Genomic DNA, 20359 nt, shown 5'->3' with positions numbered 1-20359 from the left:
CTTACAGCTTCACGAAGGCAGGCTTAGTCTACTGAACTCTCCCCCACTTCAACAAATCCATGCATCACTGGGTTAAGAAAGTAAGAGCTTTAAAATTTGATCAGGTGAATTTTGTTGTTTAATAGTCACCAGGCCAGGGAACAGAACCACAGCTTCCTGCCAGCAGGCCCCCATCCAGCTCCCTTGTTTTGCCCTTGGCGGTTGGATGCTGGACCAGGATGGCTGTGGCACTGGTAAACGGGTGTGCTCAGCGACACCTGATTGTTTTACAGGGAACCTGGAGCTTTACGTTTGGTTGACATATGAGGCATTGCTTTAACAGGTACCCTTGTGATTAAAAATCATCATTCTGGGGCTTCCCTGGTGGTGCAGTCGTTGGGAGTCTGCCTGCCGATGCGGGGGACATGGGTTCATGCCCCGGTCCGGGAGGATCCCACATGCCGCGGAGCAGCTGGGCCCGTGAGCCATGGCCGCTGAGCCTGCGCGTCCGGAGCCTGTGCTCCGCGGCGGGAGAGGCCACAACGGTAAGAGGCCCACGTACAGCAAAAAACAAAAAAACACACAAAAAAAACATCATTCTGTTAAGTGAAAGGTGGTTGAGATTTTTCTCTGGGTTTTGTCAACTTCGTAAAGGGAAAGGCTAGCCTCCCTGTGTGACGGCACGGGATTGGCTAGGCAGCAAGCCTGACCCCAGGCATTCAGCCTCCGGAGAGGATGCAGGAGAGGAAGGAGCCCTCCACTCTTAGGTAGTGACTCTTTTACAGCCCCGTCAGTGGATATGCATTGAACCACGCTTGTTTACTTTTTCTCATTTCCTCCCAAAATTCTGTGGAAAATGACAGAAGTAGTATAAAAATATGAGCAAACCCATAACTAATGGGGCTGAAAACTGAGAAAGGTGCCGCTGTGCTCCAGAAGCTCTGAGGACGCTGTGGAATAAATAAAACAGATGGGATCAGATTGATGGCGAAACTGCACAGTGAAGGTACTTAAAACCCAATAGAGACAAAAGCAGGAATAACTAGACAAATGAATATTCTTAACAGGATCTTGGAAGATTCCCAAGAATTGAAACTCTAGGGAGTGGCAGCAGAAGTGGGTGAGCAGAGTGCTCTGCCAGGAATTCATAGCCCTGAAACAGCTGCTCCAGCTCTGCTCTCATTGAGTTTGACTCAGAGGGCTTGGTGGTAGGGTTTGCCTCTGCAACAAAGCCCTTTAGCTGAGTTTTAAATAAGCTGGGAGATTTGACAAGGCAGAATACCAATGGGTGACTGTAGCTGGAAGTTGAAGTTTACGTCGGGGACCTCAGGTTTCTTTTGTTCCTTCCAAGGATATGAGGCTTCTGTGCCTTGAAATAAAGGCATTTTGCTCACCTCCCTTTCCTACCCATTCCCCATTCTTTTCAAGTGTGCTCAAGAAACCCTGTGCAGCGAGGAATACACATCAGCCCAGGCCCCCATTTGTAAAGATGAGCAAGCAACCGCGTGTCATCAGGCATGTGATCAACAGCGTGATTAAGGAAAAGTTAATAAACGAAACTTCTAATTCCTAGTCTCAGATCCAGGAGAAGGGCAATCTATAAAGCAGGAGTTGGTGTGGGAAAGGAGCTGTTGAGAAAAGGAGGCTGTCTGAGAAGTTAACTGTGAGATTGTAATGTTAGAACATGCTGGCTGGGGGCAGTAAATGGGCCCAAGAGCAAAATGGGAACCACTTCAGGCTGAGAAAATTAGTGGTCGGGAAAACTCAGCTGAGGATTTATTTCAAAATTGAAAGCAGAAGGTTTAAGAATTATGAAGAAGAATTGAGAGATGTGAAGGATGGGTCTACGAGACGTAGTATCCAACCAACTTAAGGAACAGACGTAGAAGGAAAAAGCAGCCGGTAGATGCCATCAGCAGTCAGATGGCAAACAGCTTTTCAGTGAGGGAGCTGGTTCCTCTGTAAGTGTCTATTTCTTTTTCCCACACCATGAAATGCCACTGCTTCAATATTTAAGTGGACACCCCGCCTTCTCATTCAGAGGTCCTCGGAATCACTTGACCATTCTTGTTAGGCATAGTGTCATTTTAACACAAAGCTTTTTACACTGTTCATTTGAAAATAATTTCAAACTCTACATGAAAGTTAAAAGAATAATAATAATCTGTAGAACCCTCATATATTTTATATCCAGATTTGCCAGATTTTTCTATTAATAACACTTTACCCCTGTATCAGTTCCTTTTTCTTTCTACGTAGGTATGTTAAATGTATTTTAAGACATTTGATAACCTGATGCATATCTTAACCCACTGAGCTTTTTATAAAAGTGATCTTGACTTTTTCTTTTGCATCTTTAGTCTTGGCAATATGGTTTGTCTGTCTATAAAGAATATTAGGGTTTTGTTTGTCCTTTTTACTTGGTTAATTTAACAAGCTCCTCCCTCCCCCTTTTAATCATGTTTCACTGGGAGTTAAACTGCTTCCCTTATAAATTAGCTGGCGGCTTATGAGAGACATCAGCTGCTTGAGTGATACTTCTCCATGACTCATGAATGAATCCCACCCGTCTTTCCTAAATGTTAAATTCTGGGAGATTTACTCTGCTGCCTTTAATTATGCTGACTGTCATATAATATTCAGTCTTCTATTACACAACTTTTTATTTCAGTGCTGTATCATAGTCAAATCTTAATGTATGAACATTAAGCTGTAATTAAGGATCCAGACTTCACATTTCAGCCACGGTTTGTGTATTTGCCAGTAGTGACAACTTTTCCTAGTAGCTGGACATTTCTTTTGATAGCCATTTTAAGATGGTTCTAATTTTAGAAGGGTTCAAATGTGGAAAAAAGTATCTTGGGACAACTTTTATTGCAATATTAAAAGAAGAAAACTAGACATATTCTGGTAGGTTTTTTGACCCCCCCCCCCATTGTTTTCCCGTAAGTCTCAGAGAAGGAATGAGCTTGGGACTGAGATTTCTGTGTCTCATCTTTACAGCTGCATGCCCGGACATTGTAGATACTGTATCATTAATTCCTTGTAGAGGGACATTTGAACACAGAACATTAAACCCAGCTGTATTTTTATTTCTTTCATTTATTGAACAGATATTGTGGGCATCTTATCAGTTGGATCCTCTGGGAGGTGCATGCCAGAGTGGGGTTAGAAGAATAAGATGTTTACACGGGGAAATAACTATGGGAAAAAAGGGAGATGAAGCAGAAGTGGGTATGGAACACCTCTGGATTGAGATGCAGGGCTAGCCCCTGTGAAAGGAGAGGAGGAAGGAAGGACAGTTGGGTGGAGCAGACTACCATGCAGCTATGGGAAAGTCTTGGCCAGCACAGCAGGGAACTCTGGTGCAGAGCAGGACTGCTGGGGAGTCTGTACTGTCCAGGAACAGAGAACCTACTTATCACTGCTGTGCTCAGTCCTGGGCTGGCATTGCCTGCAAAGTGGGTGGCCTCTGCTTGGAAACTGAGGCAGATTCTCTGGACAGTTGCAGCCGGAAGTGGTCAGCTGCCTGCTCTCCTGTGCAGGGTCTCTCTGGAAGGGAGATCTGAGTAGTGTACCTCCCTAGCCCCACAAGCCACTTACCTATCAGGCACTGTTTGAATCTTCAGTCTGCTACTTGGTCTGAATATGAACCTGGGCAAGTTGCCTAACTTGCAAATTTTTGTTGTTACTGTTTTAGAAAAAAAGAATAGTATCGGTTTCGTAGTGTTCTTGTGAGGAGTGAATGAGTGTGTATCCACACAAAGAAGAAAGGATGCTCAACATCACTAATCATTAGAGAAATGCAAATCAAAACTACAGTGAGGTATCACCTCACACCAGTCAGAATGGCCATCATCAAAAAATCTACAAACAATAAATGCTGGAGAGGGTGTGGAGAAAAGGGAACCCTCTTGCACTGTTGGTGGGAATGTAAATTGATATAGCCACTATGGAGAACAGTATGGAGGTTTCTTAAAAAACTAAAAATAGAACTACCATATGACCCAGCAATCCCACTACTGGGCATACACCCTGAGAAAACCATAATTCAATGAGTCATGTACCACAGTGTTCATTGCAGCTCTATTTACAATAGCTAGGACATGGAAGCAACCTCAGTGTCCATCGACAGATGAATGATAAAGAAGATGTGGCACATATATACAATGGAATATTACTCAGCCATAAAAAGAAACGAAATTGAATTATTTGTAGTGAAGTGGATGGACCTAGAGTCTGTCATACAGAGTGAAGTAAGTCAGAAAGAGAAAAACAAATAAATACCGTATGCTAACACACACATACATGTATATATATGTATATATATATATATATAGAATCTAAAAAACAAAGTTCTGATGAACCTAGGGGCAGGACAGGAGTAAAGACACAGATGTGAAGAATGGACTTGAGAACACGGTGAGGGGGAAGGGTAAGCTGGAACGAAATGAGAGAATAGCACTGACATATATACACTACCATATGTAAAATAGATGGCTAGTGGGAAGCAGCTGCATCGCACGGGTTGTTCAGCTCAGTGCTTTGTGACCACCTAGAAGGGTGGGATAGGGAGGGTGGGAGGGAGACTCAAAAGGGAGGGGATATGGGGATATATGTATACCTGTAGCTGATTCACTTCGTTATACAGCAGTAACTAACACAACATTGTAAAGCAATTATACTCCAATAAAGATGTTAAAAAAAAACCAATGGCTGCATGATAGAATCTCTCAAATGTCCACCATTATGATTTTTTTGTGTGTGTGTGTGGGGATGTGGTGACAGTCAAGTTGGAAAAGATCCCTATGCTTTATGAGTTTTTACCTTGTCGTGGGAGACATGGTAAATAGGCAAATATCTGAAGAGTAATTTCCGATAATGAAAAGTGCTGTTAAAACAAGGTGATATGGGCTTCCCTGGTGGCGCACTGATTAAGAATCTGCCTGCCAATGCAGGGGACACGGGTTCGATCTCTGGTCCAGGAAGATTCCCCATGCCGTGGAGCAACTAAGCCTGTGTGCCACAACTACTGAGCCTGTGCTCTAGAGCCTGCGAGCCACAACTACTGAAGCCTGTGTGCCTAGAGCCCGGAATCTGCAACAAGAGAAGCCACCACAATGAGAAGCCCGCGTGCAGCAACGAAGACCCAATGCAGCCATAAACAAATAAATAAATTTATTTTAAAAAAATGATATGACGATATGACAGTGAGGGCAAAACATTTTTTGACACACAGGGACTGAAGCATAACACCCAGAATTTTTTCTGCAGGAATGAATGAATGGATGAATGAATGCATCCAATTAACAGAAGGACACAATGGTGAACAAACTGATAATACTGGGGACAAAATGTGTGTAATTGCTGATGGCATGTGGAATTAAATGTGATTTTAAAATAAAGATTATTCAAATCGATGGAGAGTTTTGAAATCCAGTAGATACTCTTATTCTTACTTGCTAGGAGGAATTAATTTAGAAATCAGCATGATTTTCATTTGCCTGAAAACAGAATAAGCCGAGACAGAGTACACTAAAACAGGAGTTGGCAAACTTTTTCTGTAAAGGGCCAGATAGTAAATATTTTAGACTTCCCTGGCCAGACAGTCTCTGTTGGCATTGCTCAAGTCTGACGTCATAGCATCAAAGCCGCTGTAGACAACATGTGAACAAATGGGCATGTTCGTGTTCCAATAAAACTTTAAGAAATTGGAGTTTCATAGATTTTTTCATGTATCATAAAATATTATTCTTTTGGTTTTCTTTCAACCATTAAGAACATAAAAACCATTTTAGATCCCATGGGCTGTCAAGCAGACAGGTGGCGGGTTGGATTTGGCTGCCCCCAAGAGAACATGGGGAGTAACCAGTTTTCATTAGTGGGATAAATGAAGCAAAGCATTAAACATTTGAGGAGGTAACATTTATGATTTTAACTTATCACAGTTGGCCCTAAAGGTTTAAGTTGTGTGCCCGTTGAGGATAGTGACTCAGAAGTGTAGCCTAGCCATATTGCCTCTTTTTCTTGTTCTTGATCAAGATGTAGCGGTAACAGGTGTTATTCTACATGATAAATCTGGTACAGAATCCATTTGTATTATTATTTTAGCAAATCAGAAATGTCAAGGGATGGTAACTTTTAATATGTAAATGTATGCCCTCAGTCTTCAGTATGTCTCTGGTCTTTCTATATTGAATACCTAAAGAGCTTCCCAGCCTCACATTCTGCATGGTATCCATTTAATGGATAACTTAATCCAATCCCATATTCCTGGGACCAACTTAAATATCCAGTAATTAGCTTTTATAGTGCAATGAATAATTTTGTTATCTAAATATATAACTGATATATAACATATGTACTGTATTTTGCACATGTGTAAGTATGTCTTTAGGGTAAATTTCCAGAAGGAATAAATGAATCAAATATTATATATGCATTTGTGTTTTTGCCCTCCATAGTGATTTTACTGATTTATAGCAAAATATGAGTGGCTGTTTCTCTCCGAATATAAAATGTGTTATCACATCTTTCCCTATTTGGATAAGTGATTTATGCTGTCTTATTTTAATAATTTACATTTCTCTTGTGATTGAGGTTGTATATCCCTTCATATGATTATGATCCATTAGTGTTTACTTTTTTTTTTTTTTTTTTGCGGTACGCGGGCCTCTCACTGTTGTGGCCTCTCCCATTGTGGAGCACAGGCTCCGGACGTGCAGGCTCAGCGGCCATGGCCCACGGGCCCAGCCACTCCGTGGCATGTGGGATCTTCCCGGACCGGGGCACGAACCTGTGTCCCCTGCATCGGCAGGCGGACTCTCAACCACTGCACCACCAGGGAAACCCCATTAGTGTTTAGTTTTATTGAACTATCTTTTCATGGCCTTTGCTAGATTTTCTATTGAGAATTTGTTTTTTTAAAGAGCTCTTTATATATTTGGGGAATTAGTCCTTTGTCTTTGATAGTAGATGTAAATATTGTTTATATTGTAACATTAAAAATGTCAAAAAGGAGGTTTTTTTAATGGTCATTTTTTAAATACTTTATTATTTTTTGGCTGTGTCGTGTCTTAGTTGCGGCATGTGGGATCTTTCGTTGTGGTGCGCAGGCTTCTCTTTAGTTGTGGTGTGTGGGTTTTCTCTCTCTAGTTGTGGCGCGTGGGCTTAGTTGCCCTGCGGTATGTAGGAGCTTAGTTCCCCAACCAGGGATCGAACCCGCGTCCCCTGCATTGGAAGGCGGATTCTTTACCATTGGACCACCAGGGAAGTCCCAAAAAAGAAGTTTTTAAAATATACTACATTTAAAAACATAGTCCCATTTGCGCCTTTCCTTAGTTCTGGAAAATCTTTGGTTATTATGCTTGTAAATCTACCTGCCTTCCATTTTCTTTTTTTTTTCCCTCTCTTTCTGAGACTGCCCTTGTTTTCACATGACCCTCTGTGTCCTCTTCCCTTCTCTTCTGGGACACTTGTCATTGGCTTTAGGGCCCACCCTAATCCAGGACAATCTCATCTCTTGACAATCTCAAACCCTTAACTTCCATTGCAAACAGCCTTTTCCTAATTAAGGTCACATTTACAGGTTCTGGAGGGATGTATCTTTTTGAGGAACACCATTCAACCCACTCTGATGACCCTATTTGATTAGTTATCTGTTTTTTTTTTCCTTCAGGAAATCATATTGCCTTTAAGAATTATATTCCTAACGTTTACTCTGAATATTTAATGCTCTTGAAATATATTTTCATTTCCTCTCAAAAGGAAAATTATTCTGTGTCTTCTGCCATACAGGGTGTGGATCCTGTGAACAGCATTCCATTCTGGGAGCTGGAATAGCATGCAACTGAGAAATTGTAATGCTTAATTTTTATTTCTTTCTGCTCCATAAAGTTTTGATTTTTTAAAAAAACATGTCTGCATTTAAGTCTTACTCCTTTTTTCATGTTTCAGCATACATGATATACTGAACTAACTTGTTTCTGTGTTAAATGGTAGCAATGGACAACAAACTCTTCTTGTATTTAAATTCAAGAGGTGTTGTCTATAGATAATGTGGTGATAACATCATTAGTATAGAACAGAAATGGGTATCTATAATAAGCTTTATAACTCTGGTCAAGTTTTATATTTTTCATTTAGTTACCTCCTAGAAAGTTTGAAATTTCAAAGATGTCAGCAAACATATTGAGTATGAATAGGTTTTAGGTTTATGTGTTACGTGATATTATGCATTTGCTAGTTCCACAGTCCCTCCGTCTCAAAATTGAGTGTAAAAGCTGTCTGAAGAGTAGATTTATTCACACCGATCCTGTTTTCTTGCACAAGATCCTTTAACACATCAAGTAATATGTAGACTGAATATATTGAAACTATCTTTAAGGTTACAGTTATAACTTTTTAAGTGTGATGAAATGTCTTCCCTTTTACTCTCAATAAAATCTATCATTAATTCTGCTAAAGCCTTTATGACTGAGCAAATGACAGTCCTTTTGCTGAAGCAATACCGAATCTAAGTGAGTATAATTCAGTTACCACCCTGGCAGTTTTTCCCAAGCTACTTCTATATGTGGGTTTCATTCTTCATTCAGAAACAGGATAGCAATGGCACTAAGCTTGGTAGATTGTGTTGTTTTCCTTACTTTTGGTTTATTGGTTGTAAATTCTCAGTCACCATCAAGTTCGACAGCTTTGCTCATTACAACATGAATAATTATAGAAAATTAAAAGAAGCTGGAAGGAGCTTGGTGATCATTCTGGTCTAATCTTTTCTGTCTTAAAATTGATGAAATGAAGTCTACCTAGAAAAGTGAAGTGACTTGTCACAGATGGAATCATTTATTACTTGTGAGGTCTCAATTAAAACTTTGGGCTCTAGATATCAACACTATTGTTCTTTGCACTACTGCCTTTTAAGTTGCAAATAGTCACTACATAAATCTTTTTTTTTTTTTTTTTTTTTTGCGGTATGCGGGCCCCTCACTGTTGTGACCTCTCCCGTTGCGGAGCACAGGCTCCGGATGCGCAGGCTCAGCGGCCATGGCTCATGGGCCTAGCCGCTCCGTGGCATGTGGGATCTTCCCGGACCGGGGCACAAACCCGTGTCCCCTGCATCAGCAGGTGGACTCTCAACCACTGCGCCACCAGGGAAGCCCCATAAATCTTTTTGGAATGTAAATAAGAAATGCGAGTCTTAAATCTCAAAGCACAAATAAAGTATTCCTTACTTCAGTGTTTATTTCTAAGATATAATTATACTCAAAATTAAGTCAATTTCAAGCTGTATTTGGTAATTAAGATTCTTAGGTTTATCATCAGAAAGTATATTTTAAAAATAAGAGTTATTCTAGATATTTCAAAAGATACTGCAGGATTATAAAGAATAAAAGAGAAGTAGAAACCTCATCACTAAGATAGTGATCATTATGATGTATTTCTTCCAAGTCTTTTTTTTGTCTCTGCATCTTTTCAATCAATGATATCAGTTTTGTTTTCTGCTTTTTAACTGATTGTAAACAATTTCCTTTTTATTAACTTTCCTTTAAAAGCATCATTTTTTAATGGATGTATAACATTTTGTTGTTTGGTGTACCATCATTTAACTACTCCTCTTACACAAACTGAACTCTTCGGTAGTTTCCAGTTTTTGTCTGTTATAAATCATGTCTGAATAAGATCATTGAATATATTTTTTTGTCAGATTTGGTAACTTGTTAGCTTAGGATCAGTGCCTATTTAGGAAAGCAAGGCTGGTGGCTCTTGGGTGTGGACTGCTAGGCAGCTGGAGAAATATTGTTCCAGTTACCTTGTGGCCATGTCCAAGTCCAAGTTTGCTTTTGCCCGTGCCTACCACCTTACTTGAAATAACCTTTTGTAATTTTGATTAGAGAAAATGGTGTTTTAATTGGCTTTTTGTTTGTTTGTTTGTTTTTTGCTGTACGCGGGCTTCTCACTGTTGTAGCCTCTCCTGTTGCGGAGCACAGGCTCCGGATGCGCAGGCTCAGCGGCCATGGCTCACGGGCCTACCCGCTCCGCGGCATGTGGGATCTTCCCAGACCGGGGCACGAACCCGTGTCCCCTGCATCGGCAGGCGGACTCTCAACCACTGCGCCACCAGGGAAGCCCTAATTGGCTTTTTTTGATTTTGAATTTTTATTTTAAGATTACATATGCTTAGTTAAAATGAACAAAATCTTGCAGTTCATGCTATTGATCTTTTTAATGTGAAAATTGCCCGAAGGTGTAAGAATGGAATATTAAGCTTTATATTGTCACCTAAATTCTGTCTTTGCTGATTGAGTATGTAGAGTTCACATTCCAGCTTGCATTTCTGAATGTGATTATGATGTTTATTTCTTTTTTGCTAAGTGTAAATTCCTTGAGGATACGAATCATTTTTCATTTGCATTTAAAAAAAATTTATTGGAGCATAGTTGATTTATAATGTTGTGTTAGCTTCAGGTGTACAACAAAGTGAATCAGTTATACATATACATATATCCACTCTTTTTTAGATTCTTTGCCCATATAGGCCGTTACAGAGTATTGGGTAGAGTTACCTGTGTTGTATAGTAGGTCCTTATTAGTTATCTATTTTATATATAGTAGTGTGTATATGTCAATCCCAATCTCCCAATTTATCCCTCCCCCCTTCCCCCCAACCCGGCATGTTTTTGATCACCATCCTTGCTTTAGTAACAGCTTGGAGAGAGAAAATACTACATAGTAATGTACTTTGATTGCCAGATACATCTTGATTTCAGAAACATTAAAATGAGGGAAGATATGTGTCTTAGAACCAAGGAAATAGAACCTTAAACTTAATACTCACTGAGTATATTAGGCGTTTTCTGCTTTCCTTCTAGAGTTATATGAGGTAGATACTGTTCTTCCCATTCATGAATGAGGAATTCTGTTACAGAGAAATGTAGTGACTTGCCCAAGACTAGTGTAATTTGAAAGTGATAGAGCTGGCCTTCAAGCACAAGTATGCTTGACTTTAGAAGCCCGTAATCATCTCACCAAAATGCTGTGAAATGTTAACCTGCATTAGCGGGATTAAAAAAAAAATTCCACTTAAAGCCAAAGAAAATCAGTCAAATGGCTGATTTTGCTTGTTTTCATACACATAGTGGATTTTTTTTAAAAAGAAAGATGAGAGTAGACAAAATGAAAATGAATACCTGAAATCTTGTGACCCAGGGGTGTTCTCTGTTAACATTTGTTTATACAGTGTTGCACCGTCCCAGGTGGGGGGCAGCACTCAGCCTGTACGCAGTGTGAGGGTGCCCCTGAAGTTGCAACACTGTGTGGGATGGAGAATTTTCTGCTAAAATGCCGGTAAGAGTGGCTCTTGACCAACGTTGGTGTATATTGAAGAATGTGGGGTTTGGAGTGGAGCGTGCCGGGGTTCACATCTGCCTCTGCCTCCGCTAGTGTGATCTTGGGCCATTAATTTAACTTTTCTATGCCTTGGTTTTTTCATTTACCTTATCTGGGTATCATTCCCCCAAATAAGGTAGCTTTTGCACTTTCTCCTGTATGGGAATTCCGTACATACGAACGAGTTCCATTCCTAGAGTGCGTTGGTAAGTCCAGTTTGTCCTTAAGTCCAACAGAGTTAGCCTAGGTACCCAACTAACACAATTGGCTCTACAGTACTGTACTGTAATAGATTTATAATACTTTTCACATAAATAATACATAAAAAACAAACACAAAAAATAAAACATTTTTAATCTTACAGTACAGCACCTTGAAAAGTACAGTAGTACAGTACAACAGCTGGCATACAGGGCTGGCATCTAGTGAACAGGCAAGAAGAGTTACTGACTGGAGGAGGGAGAGGAGGTGGGAGATGGTAGAGCTGAAGGATCGTCAGCGATAGGAGATGGAGGGCAAGCTGCTGTTTCACTCACGCTTGACGTTGACAGCACAGGTTCTGGTTCCTTGCTGGATTCAATTCTATCTACCTTCTTGAAAAAACGATCCAGTGCTGTCTGGATAGTAGGTCTTTTTTTCTCTTCATAGATGACATGGTAGCACTGGATTGCATTCTGAATGGCTGCTGCAACCTTCGTGTACCGTTCTATGATCGGGTCCTGTGCCTCAAAAACTAGCAGTGTCTCCTGAAGTAAAGAAAATCTCCATGCCATTTCCTGTGTCGTAAATCTCTTCAGTTACTTCTTCTTCCTCTTGTCTCTCTTAGTCCTTTCTCTGGGCCTCCAATTCCATCAGGTCTTCATTAAAAGCGCAACCACTTGTGCAACACATGGGCGCATCTTTGAAAGTTCACAACTTGAAGGTTCGTACGTAGGGGACTTACTGTGTTGGCATCCAAGCTGCAAAAGGAGCGTAGTTGCAAAGCCTTGAGAGGAAGCAAGGTCATGTACACATTGTCTGCTCTTAGGCAAGTCCTGCCAACTAGGACTTCTTTTAAATCTTTTTTTTGTTTCCAGTTCATTTTTTTAAGAGCATCGTCCTAATACATGAGATTTAGTATTGTAATATAGCTACCTGTGTCTGTGCGTGTGTGCAAAAAGCATATTTTCACACAATACAGATTTGCATATGGTTAAGTTACAAGTAATATTCAGCATTATTGAAATGGTATCTAGAAGATACTGTATTTCTTTTAAAGTCAGTATTCTGTAGAGCACTTGTTCTGCATTTTTCTGTTTCCAGTTTTTAAGTATTCAACTTAATGTAAGTTGATTAATTATGTAAATGTACGTGGCATTCTTTATTTTTATTCTGAACTTAAGAGCTATTTTGTGTTGACTTCTCTCCCTTTTTATTTCAAAGTTTTTGGTTCAGTGTGACAGGAACAATTCAAGATGTGACAAGATGTGCAAGTTAGCTATTTTGGGTCGTTTCTCAGAGAAAGAAGCTCCTTTTTTTGGTCAGGCATCTCAAAAATTCTTTGGGTAATAAATGACTTCTTAGAATTCCTCGTATTTAGATTGAAACCTAACAAGCTAAATTACTTTGATATTGATGGTGTACATATATTAGGCAACTTACCTTTTTTTTTTTTTTTGTCATTTTTAGGATTCTGAGTAACAATAAAATATCCGAGCTGAAGAATGGCTCATTTTCTGGGTTAAGTCTCCTTGAAAGATTGTGAGTATTCTTTTATTATCATCTCTTATTGGTATTTTATTCACTGCACTTTCATGGTAAGTCTGTTACTAAACTCTCAACTTTTCAAAATAAAAATTGAGTTTTCCCAATATTTTATCATAAAACATCTCAGAATTGCATTTTAAAAAACAATTCATTAAAGCACAGAAGCGCAAACTTGCTGTAAAGGGCCAGATATTAAATAATTTAGGCTTTGTGGGCCATATGGTCTCTGTCACAGTGACCCAATTATGCCAGTATCTTGAGAATGCATACACGAATCAACGTGGATGTGACTTTATTTACAAAACAGGCCATGCATGATAGTGGGTTTTAAAGCCTCAATGCTATTTTGAAATTCTGTCATAATGTTTATGCCTTATAAGATAGTCCGGTAGAATCAAAAAAAAACACATCCAGGAGAAGTACTTTCGGATAAACTTTGACTATCTTATTCAGCCATCTTTGAATGTGATAATTCTGTTTTGTTTAATGATGAGGTCTAGTTTTGCTTCTGATAAGATGTGTGCCAAGTAGCACTTAGTTTTTGCCTTGGTGAGTTTTTAATGGATTAAAAATGGATATTGAATTGCTTGTGTGCTGAATGCTATTCTAGGATCAAGTTTCAAATTCGCATCTTACTCATACACTTAGGATAACGTTTCCGATACATCAGGGAGCCAGTCACAGTGAGCATCTCCATTTCTGTTGGATAACAGACTTTCCTCATTTTCTTAGTTCTCTTTGCTTCACTTTTTCTCCTTCTGTGTGCCTTTCCTTGACTGTTTTACTTAGTGTCTTCTGCCACAATTGAATCCCACAGGACTTTATTGCTTTGATCATAGATGTGTTATTTAAGCATGTAACATCCAGAGTTCTTCATCCTTTTTTGTAGGCCTGTCCTTTTCATTAAGATCAAACATCTTTAAATTAGGCTTTATATATATGTGTGTGTGTGTGTGTGTGTGTGTGTGTGTGCGCGCACGCATTTACATATATATAGCAGTGCACTCATGTGTGCATATGTATACATATAAACATGGGTATGTATATACATGTGTGTACACACACACCTGTAAAATGATCTCGGCACAGCAGTGCTTAATTCTCAGATTTTCTTTTTTTTTCTGTTTTCATTCAAGCCCTCCTGTTCTGTTCCACAGAGTCCACGTGCTTCAGAGGATGCTGGCTGCATCTCATTTCTAGGCCTTATCTTGATAGGAGAGTCCACACACATTCCATGGTCACTGGTTCAGGAATGGGCATTTGACCCAATTTAACTGAGTTGAGATTTGCTTGGGGCTTTGGGGAGAGGAATTTCCTCACTTTCATCAGAAAAGATGCTTGTACTTCTGGTACAGAAGCCACCTTGCTGTGGGCTTTGGGCCGGAGCCGACACACTGAGGAGTGTGGGGTAGGCCCATCAGGGTGAGCGTAGGGGAGCTGGCGGGACCTCGCCGAAGTATGACTCCCTCTGGACTGTTAGAGTTGAATGAGGCAGCCTGTTCCTGTTTGGTTTTCTGTTCCTTGCAAGAAGAGTCATTGTGCCTGACAGATACCCTTAGCATGTAGCACGTTGTCAGGCCTTGAGTAGGTGCTCAGAATGATGGCAGGGTCAGTGCGGTTTGCCCTTTCCAAGGAAGGATGACAGGCACTCCTAGGTGTTAAGTGGTGTCTGTTGTGTTTAGAAACACAAGTTACTTTTGGCACCAGGATTGCTGTGATGGTTCATGTACATCCGAAGTGTGGACAGCATAGCTACAGTTCTGTGCTATGGTGTGAATTACCGTCCTTTTTACATTTACTTTTTAATTTCCTTTGTCTTTGGCCTTATTTTTAGCCATTTGTTGAAAATAAATCCCTGTACATGTTAGAAACATTAGGTTGCCAGCAACATATTAGATGATATTAAAATGTTGCTATTGTTTTCAGCCAGGGGGCTGTTTATACCAGAATCCCAGAACACCATCTCTCTTATATAGGGCCAGAGAGAAACACACACACGTGTACAGGTATGCATGTATATATGTACATATATACATGTACATATATGTGTATGTATATACACACACACACACTGGGGGACTTTGAAAGACTGTCATATTGTTGGGGGCTTCAGCCTGAAATCCCAGTGATGACTCTGGGACTGGGCTTCCTCTGTCCGGGATCATCTTTACCTAAGCATGCCCTATGCTTGGCATTTTCTATGTACACTTCCAAGCCTAGGCCTGAACCTTGGCCTTAACCACTGCCACGGAGGAGGGTCGCGCATGCCTGGGGGGATGGCTGCTTCTCACACTGTCTTTGCAGGAGAGCCGCCCACTTGAGACAGAAGGGGACAGGGATGGTAGAGCTAGGCTCCGACTGCAGTCTTGGAAGACTTGGCCCCGAGAAGGAAGGAGAGGGCAAGCGTCCCAGAGGAAGCACCCCACCCACAGGGCCTTCCTCTGTGGGCACGAGCCGGGTGTTGCTCCTTCCTCCTCCACGTTCCTCCTAGGACCAGAGGCTGCAAAGGGCCCTGCGGCCTCTCGTGGAAATGACCCTGGCCTTTGTTTCACTTGATTTCCAGAGCACAAGGTAGACCAAAGAGAGCCCTTAGCCAGTTGCTTGACCCTTTTGTGGGAGTTCACTACCCAAGGCTGGTTGCCGGCTTCTAGACCTTCCCTAGCGCTGCCCCATTATTCCACCTGGGCTTGGAAGTAGGGTGTTGGTGCAGGGGCCTCGGAGAGGAAGGTGTGGGAGAGGACTGGGGGCTTTCCTTCCCCTAGGGCACAGCACCATCTTTCGTATTTATAGTTTCTACCATGTTGCTGCTTTCTGATTTGGTTTGCTAATTTTAAAGACTGTCTAAGTTTAGTACTTTCCATACCAACTCCTTGAACAATCTCTTCATTCATACTTTCTGCTGTTTCCATAATGCTTCTCATTTTCCCTCTCTGCCTGGTTACCTAGCTTTCTAACCTGCTCTGTGCCTTTGCACTGCTGTCCTCATCCTGCGACTGAACCCAAAGACTATCTCTTGTACCCTTCTGTGATTTTCATCCCTGTAAGATGCTTCTCGTGGACTCCAGTTTGCTTCTGGCTCTTACACAATCAATAGTGTATCTAGGTGGCTTCTCTTCCAGGACTGCGGAGACTTTAGGACTTTGTGTCTGAAATAGAGCCCAAAACAATCTCTGTGAGTGTAATCACTGTACTGGTTTGCTAGGGCTGCCGTAACAAGTACCCCAGACTGGGTGGCTTAAATAACAAACATTTGTTTCCTCACAGTTCTGGGGGCTGGAAGTTCAAGATCAAGGCCCTGGCAGAGTTGTTATTTTCTAAGGGCCATGAGAGAAGGATCTGTTCCAGGCTTCTCTCCTTGGCTTATAAGTTGCCATCTGTTTTCCTCTGGTGTCTTCACGAAGTCTTCCCTGTGTGTGTGTCTGTGTCCTCATCTCCCCTTCTTGTAAGGACACCAGTCCTATTGGATTAAGGCCCACCTGTGTGACCTCACTTTAACTTAATTACCTCTTTAAAGACCCTGTCTCCAGATACAGTCACATTTTGAGATACTGGAGGTTATGACTTAAATATAAGACAGTTGGGGGGGACACAGTTCAGCCTGTGACAATGATGTAGCGTTTTGATAGATTAACAGATGTGTATTTTCCCTGCCTGTTTCCTAATTACTCTACCTCAGGAGAAGTGATGACAAAACAGAAAAAAGTACTCAGTTTTTGACCAGTGAGTTCCTGAAGTCCTACCCTAAATGTAAAAAAGAGGTTTGAAACAGATTTAAAAAAAAAAGGAGGAAAGAAAGAAAATTCCTCTTCACCTCAATACACCTTCCCTGGGCTAACTGGAGAGTTAGAGGGAGTATAGAAAGAGCTTACATGTTGGTGGGTCCCCAGGAAAGGGCTCTGTCTTTGCTCGCCTCCCCGTCCCTACCTGGGATGAGGGGAGGGAGGGAAAAAGATCACATGAAACCAATATAAGGTTCTGGATCCAAGGGCAAGGGGCATCTGAGGCTTCTTTCCTGGGGAAGCAAAATCCCAATTTTGCAGGATCCAGCATGATGTAGAGCAGGAGAACTGGTCGTGTGGCCGTTGAGGCATATGGGCTAGGACCCTCTGTTAGAGTTTCCCAGGGGAGCAGCAGAATAGCCACTGGGGTTTGTTAGCAGAGAGAGAGAGAGAGTTCTTTCTACAGCAGCCTGCTGTTTTGCCAGGAAGTGCTTTAGAAGTGTCCTGAGCTGCTTTGGGGGAATCCAACTTAAGACATAGCTAGCCAAATAAATGACTTCATGTTTGTATAATGACATCATTTTCAGAATTTTCAAAATCACCTGAAAACACTGTAGCGGACTTTATTCCTTCAACACTCGCCCTTCAGTGTCTCTCCCTAAGTCTTCCAAATGCAAAACCTGAGAGCTTTCTTTGCTCCATTGCTGGAATGAAAGCTGCCCCACTCTCCCACCCCTGCCTCAGCAACCCTCAAACAGTGACTGAAAGCAGATGGTGGGTAACCACTCCAAGAGGAACGACCCTGAGTGTGTTCTAGGCTGCCTTCCACAGGTGCCCAGGGGCCTGAGTATCAGTTGAGCACAGCAGAGATCGCCTCAACAATGCCCCCGTTATTGGTTCTCTTCTCTTTCTGGGCTCACTTCCCCACTTTCCCGTTAGTGTGTGCTGAGGTCCCTTCCCGAATAAAGCCACTTGCACTGACACGCTGCCTGGGAGAATTCTGCCTGAGAGACATAGGCAGCCAAATGTTTGCAGCTGCTTTGGCTAGTTAGAGACCCCTGAAAATGAGAACAAACAAATCAGACAACTTAAAAATATGGCAGAAAAGGATGTGGTGTAAAAAGCAAGTGATAGGTCAAGAAATTATTCAGACTAGGGCCCAAACTTTAAAGCTCTGGCCTTAAAATTACTGTAGCCAAGCCATGCAGAATAAGGGATAGGCTTAGTAGTGTGGGGTAGGGCACGTAGGGTAGTATAACAGGGCTGGCTGGGTTGAGCTAGCTAGCAGATAAGCCCCAGAGATCGAGTAAACCTGCAAGGCAAGCTCTCCTGGCAGTTCTTTTGGGATGAAGAATGGACTTCTTAAGAGGATTAATTTTCTGTTTGTTTTCTTTTTTTTGGATGAATTAAGTGTTCCACAAAGTAAAACAGGTGCAGGTGGACACACTCCTACAGACTCCGTCTAGAATGGATCCTTTTTCTTTAGGCTTACCACTTTGTTCTTCTAAATGTTTGGTTTTCATTTGGGAGCGTGCTTGTTTTCCATCATTCGTATTGGGTTGGCCAAAAAGTTCCTTCGGTTTTAAAGTAAAACTAAGACACATTTTTCATTTTCACCAAGAACTTTATTGAACAGTGTATTCACTGTTTTGTTCCACTACTTTCTGCCATTTTTCAGGCAACTTCATAATTCCATCTTCCCAAAACTTTTTATCTTTTTGAGCAAAGAACTGTTCAAGGTCCCTTTTACAGTCTTCCAGGGAATTGGAATTTTTTCCATTAAGAGAATTTTGTAAAGACCAAAATAAATGGAAATCCAAAGATGCAATGTCTGGTGAATATGGCGGATGAATCAGAACTTCCCAGCCAAGCTGTAACAGTTTTTGCCTGGTCATCAAAGAAACATGCGGTCTTGTGTTATCCTCATGGAAGATTATGCGTTTTCTGTTGACTAATTCCAGACGCTTTTCGTCGAGTTCTACTTTCAGTTGGCCTAATTGGGAGCAGTACTTGTTGGAATTAATTGTTTGGTTTTCTGGAAGGAGCTCATCATAGAGGACTCCCTTCCAATCCCACCATATACACAACATCACCTTCTTTGGATGAAGACCGGCCTTTGGTGTGGTTGGTGGTGGTTCATTTCGCTTGCCCCACGACCTCTTCCGTTCCACATTATTGTACAGTATCCACTTTTCATCGCCCTTCACCATTGGTTTTAAAAATGGAACGTTTTCATTACATTTAAGTAGAGAATCGCATGTGGAAATATGCTCAAGAAGGTCTTTTTCGCTTAACTTATGTGGAACCCAAACATCAAATCGAGTAACAGAACCAGGCTGGTGCAAATGATTTTCCACACATGATTTGGATATTTTGAGTATGTCAGCTATCTCCTGCATGGTATAACGTTGATTGTTCTCAATTAATGTCTCAGTTTGATCGCTGTCAACTTCAACTGGTCTACCTGACCATGGAGCATCGTCCAGAGAGAAATCTACAGCACGAAACTTTGCAAACCACTTTGGACATGTTTGATCAGTCACAGCACCATCTCCATACACTGCACAAATCTTTTTTTGTGTTTCAGTTGCGTTTTTACCTTTCTTGAAATAATAAAACAGTATGCAGAAAATGTTGCTTTCTCTTCCATCTTCAATATTAAAATGGCTACACAAAAATTCACGAATTTTGATTTTTTTTTTTTTTTTTTTTGCGGTACGCGGGCCTCTCACTGTTGTGGCCTCTCCCGTTACGGAGCACAGGCTCCGGACGCGCAGGCTCAGCGGCCATGACTCACGGGCCCAGCCGCGCCGCGGCATGTGGGATCTTCCCGGACCGGGGCACGAACCCGCGTCCCCTGCATCGGCAGGGGGACTCTCAACCACTGCGCCACCAGGGAAGCCCAATAAGTGTTTTTTTTGAAACGCATGCTGATAATGACAGCTGTCACAATACAATCTAACAAATTGTTTCGAATGAAGTTAAAGACAACTAAGCGCTACTGGAGCCATCTTACGGAAAAACGGAATGAACCTTTTGGCCAACCCAATATTTGTTTTTGTCCCTTATAAGAAAGTAGCAGAGTGTGTGTGCTTTTCTTTTTCTTTTTAAGTAGGAATATTTGGATTGAGTTTTTCTTTAATTTATGGTTTGAGGTTTTTATTTTTAGGACATAATACCTAAATCTTTATGACATCTTAGAAACTAGGTTATGGTCTGCCTTTTTTAAGGATTAATTTGCATTTTTTTAAAAGTGCGTTCAGTGGATAACTGATGTAGATTTATTATATCATGTTAAGTAAAAGGGTAACTGGCCTAATATCAATGCTTGGTACAAATATTGCCTCAACCATTATTAAGTCTTTTCTGAGTAGCTAATTTAAAAATTGTTCAACAGATATTTATTTATTTATTTTTATTATTATTTTTCTTTTGTGGTACGCGGGCCTCTCACTGTTGTGGCCTCTCCCGTTGCGGAGCACAGGCTCCGGACGCGCAGGCTCAGCGGCCATGGCTCACGGGCCCAGCCG

At 41.3% G+C, this 20359-nt stretch overlaps 1 protein-coding gene across 2 annotated transcripts in view; it reads left to right on the top strand.

The window, feature by feature from the left end:
* ADGRA3 (adhesion G protein-coupled receptor A3) overlaps window positions 1-20359 on the top strand; it is a 118754-nt gene that overhangs the window by 19052 nt on the left and 79343 nt on the right. For both annotated transcript variants that reach the window (XM_067735642.1, XM_067735643.1), the window contains exon 2: window positions 13033-13104. In XM_067735642.1, coding sequence (XP_067591743.1) covers window positions 13033-13104 — 72 coding nt within the window. The remainder of the gene's footprint in view (window positions 1-13032; window positions 13105-20359) is intronic.

Source organism: Pseudorca crassidens, chromosome 4 (assembly GCF_039906515.1).
Source record: "Pseudorca crassidens isolate mPseCra1 chromosome 4, mPseCra1.hap1, whole genome shotgun sequence".
In the NCBI taxonomy this organism is placed as follows: domain Eukaryota; kingdom Metazoa; phylum Chordata; class Mammalia; order Artiodactyla; family Delphinidae; genus Pseudorca; species Pseudorca crassidens.
The sequence above is the reverse complement of the archived record's forward strand: the minus strand, read 5'-3'. Positions and strand labels throughout refer to the sequence as shown.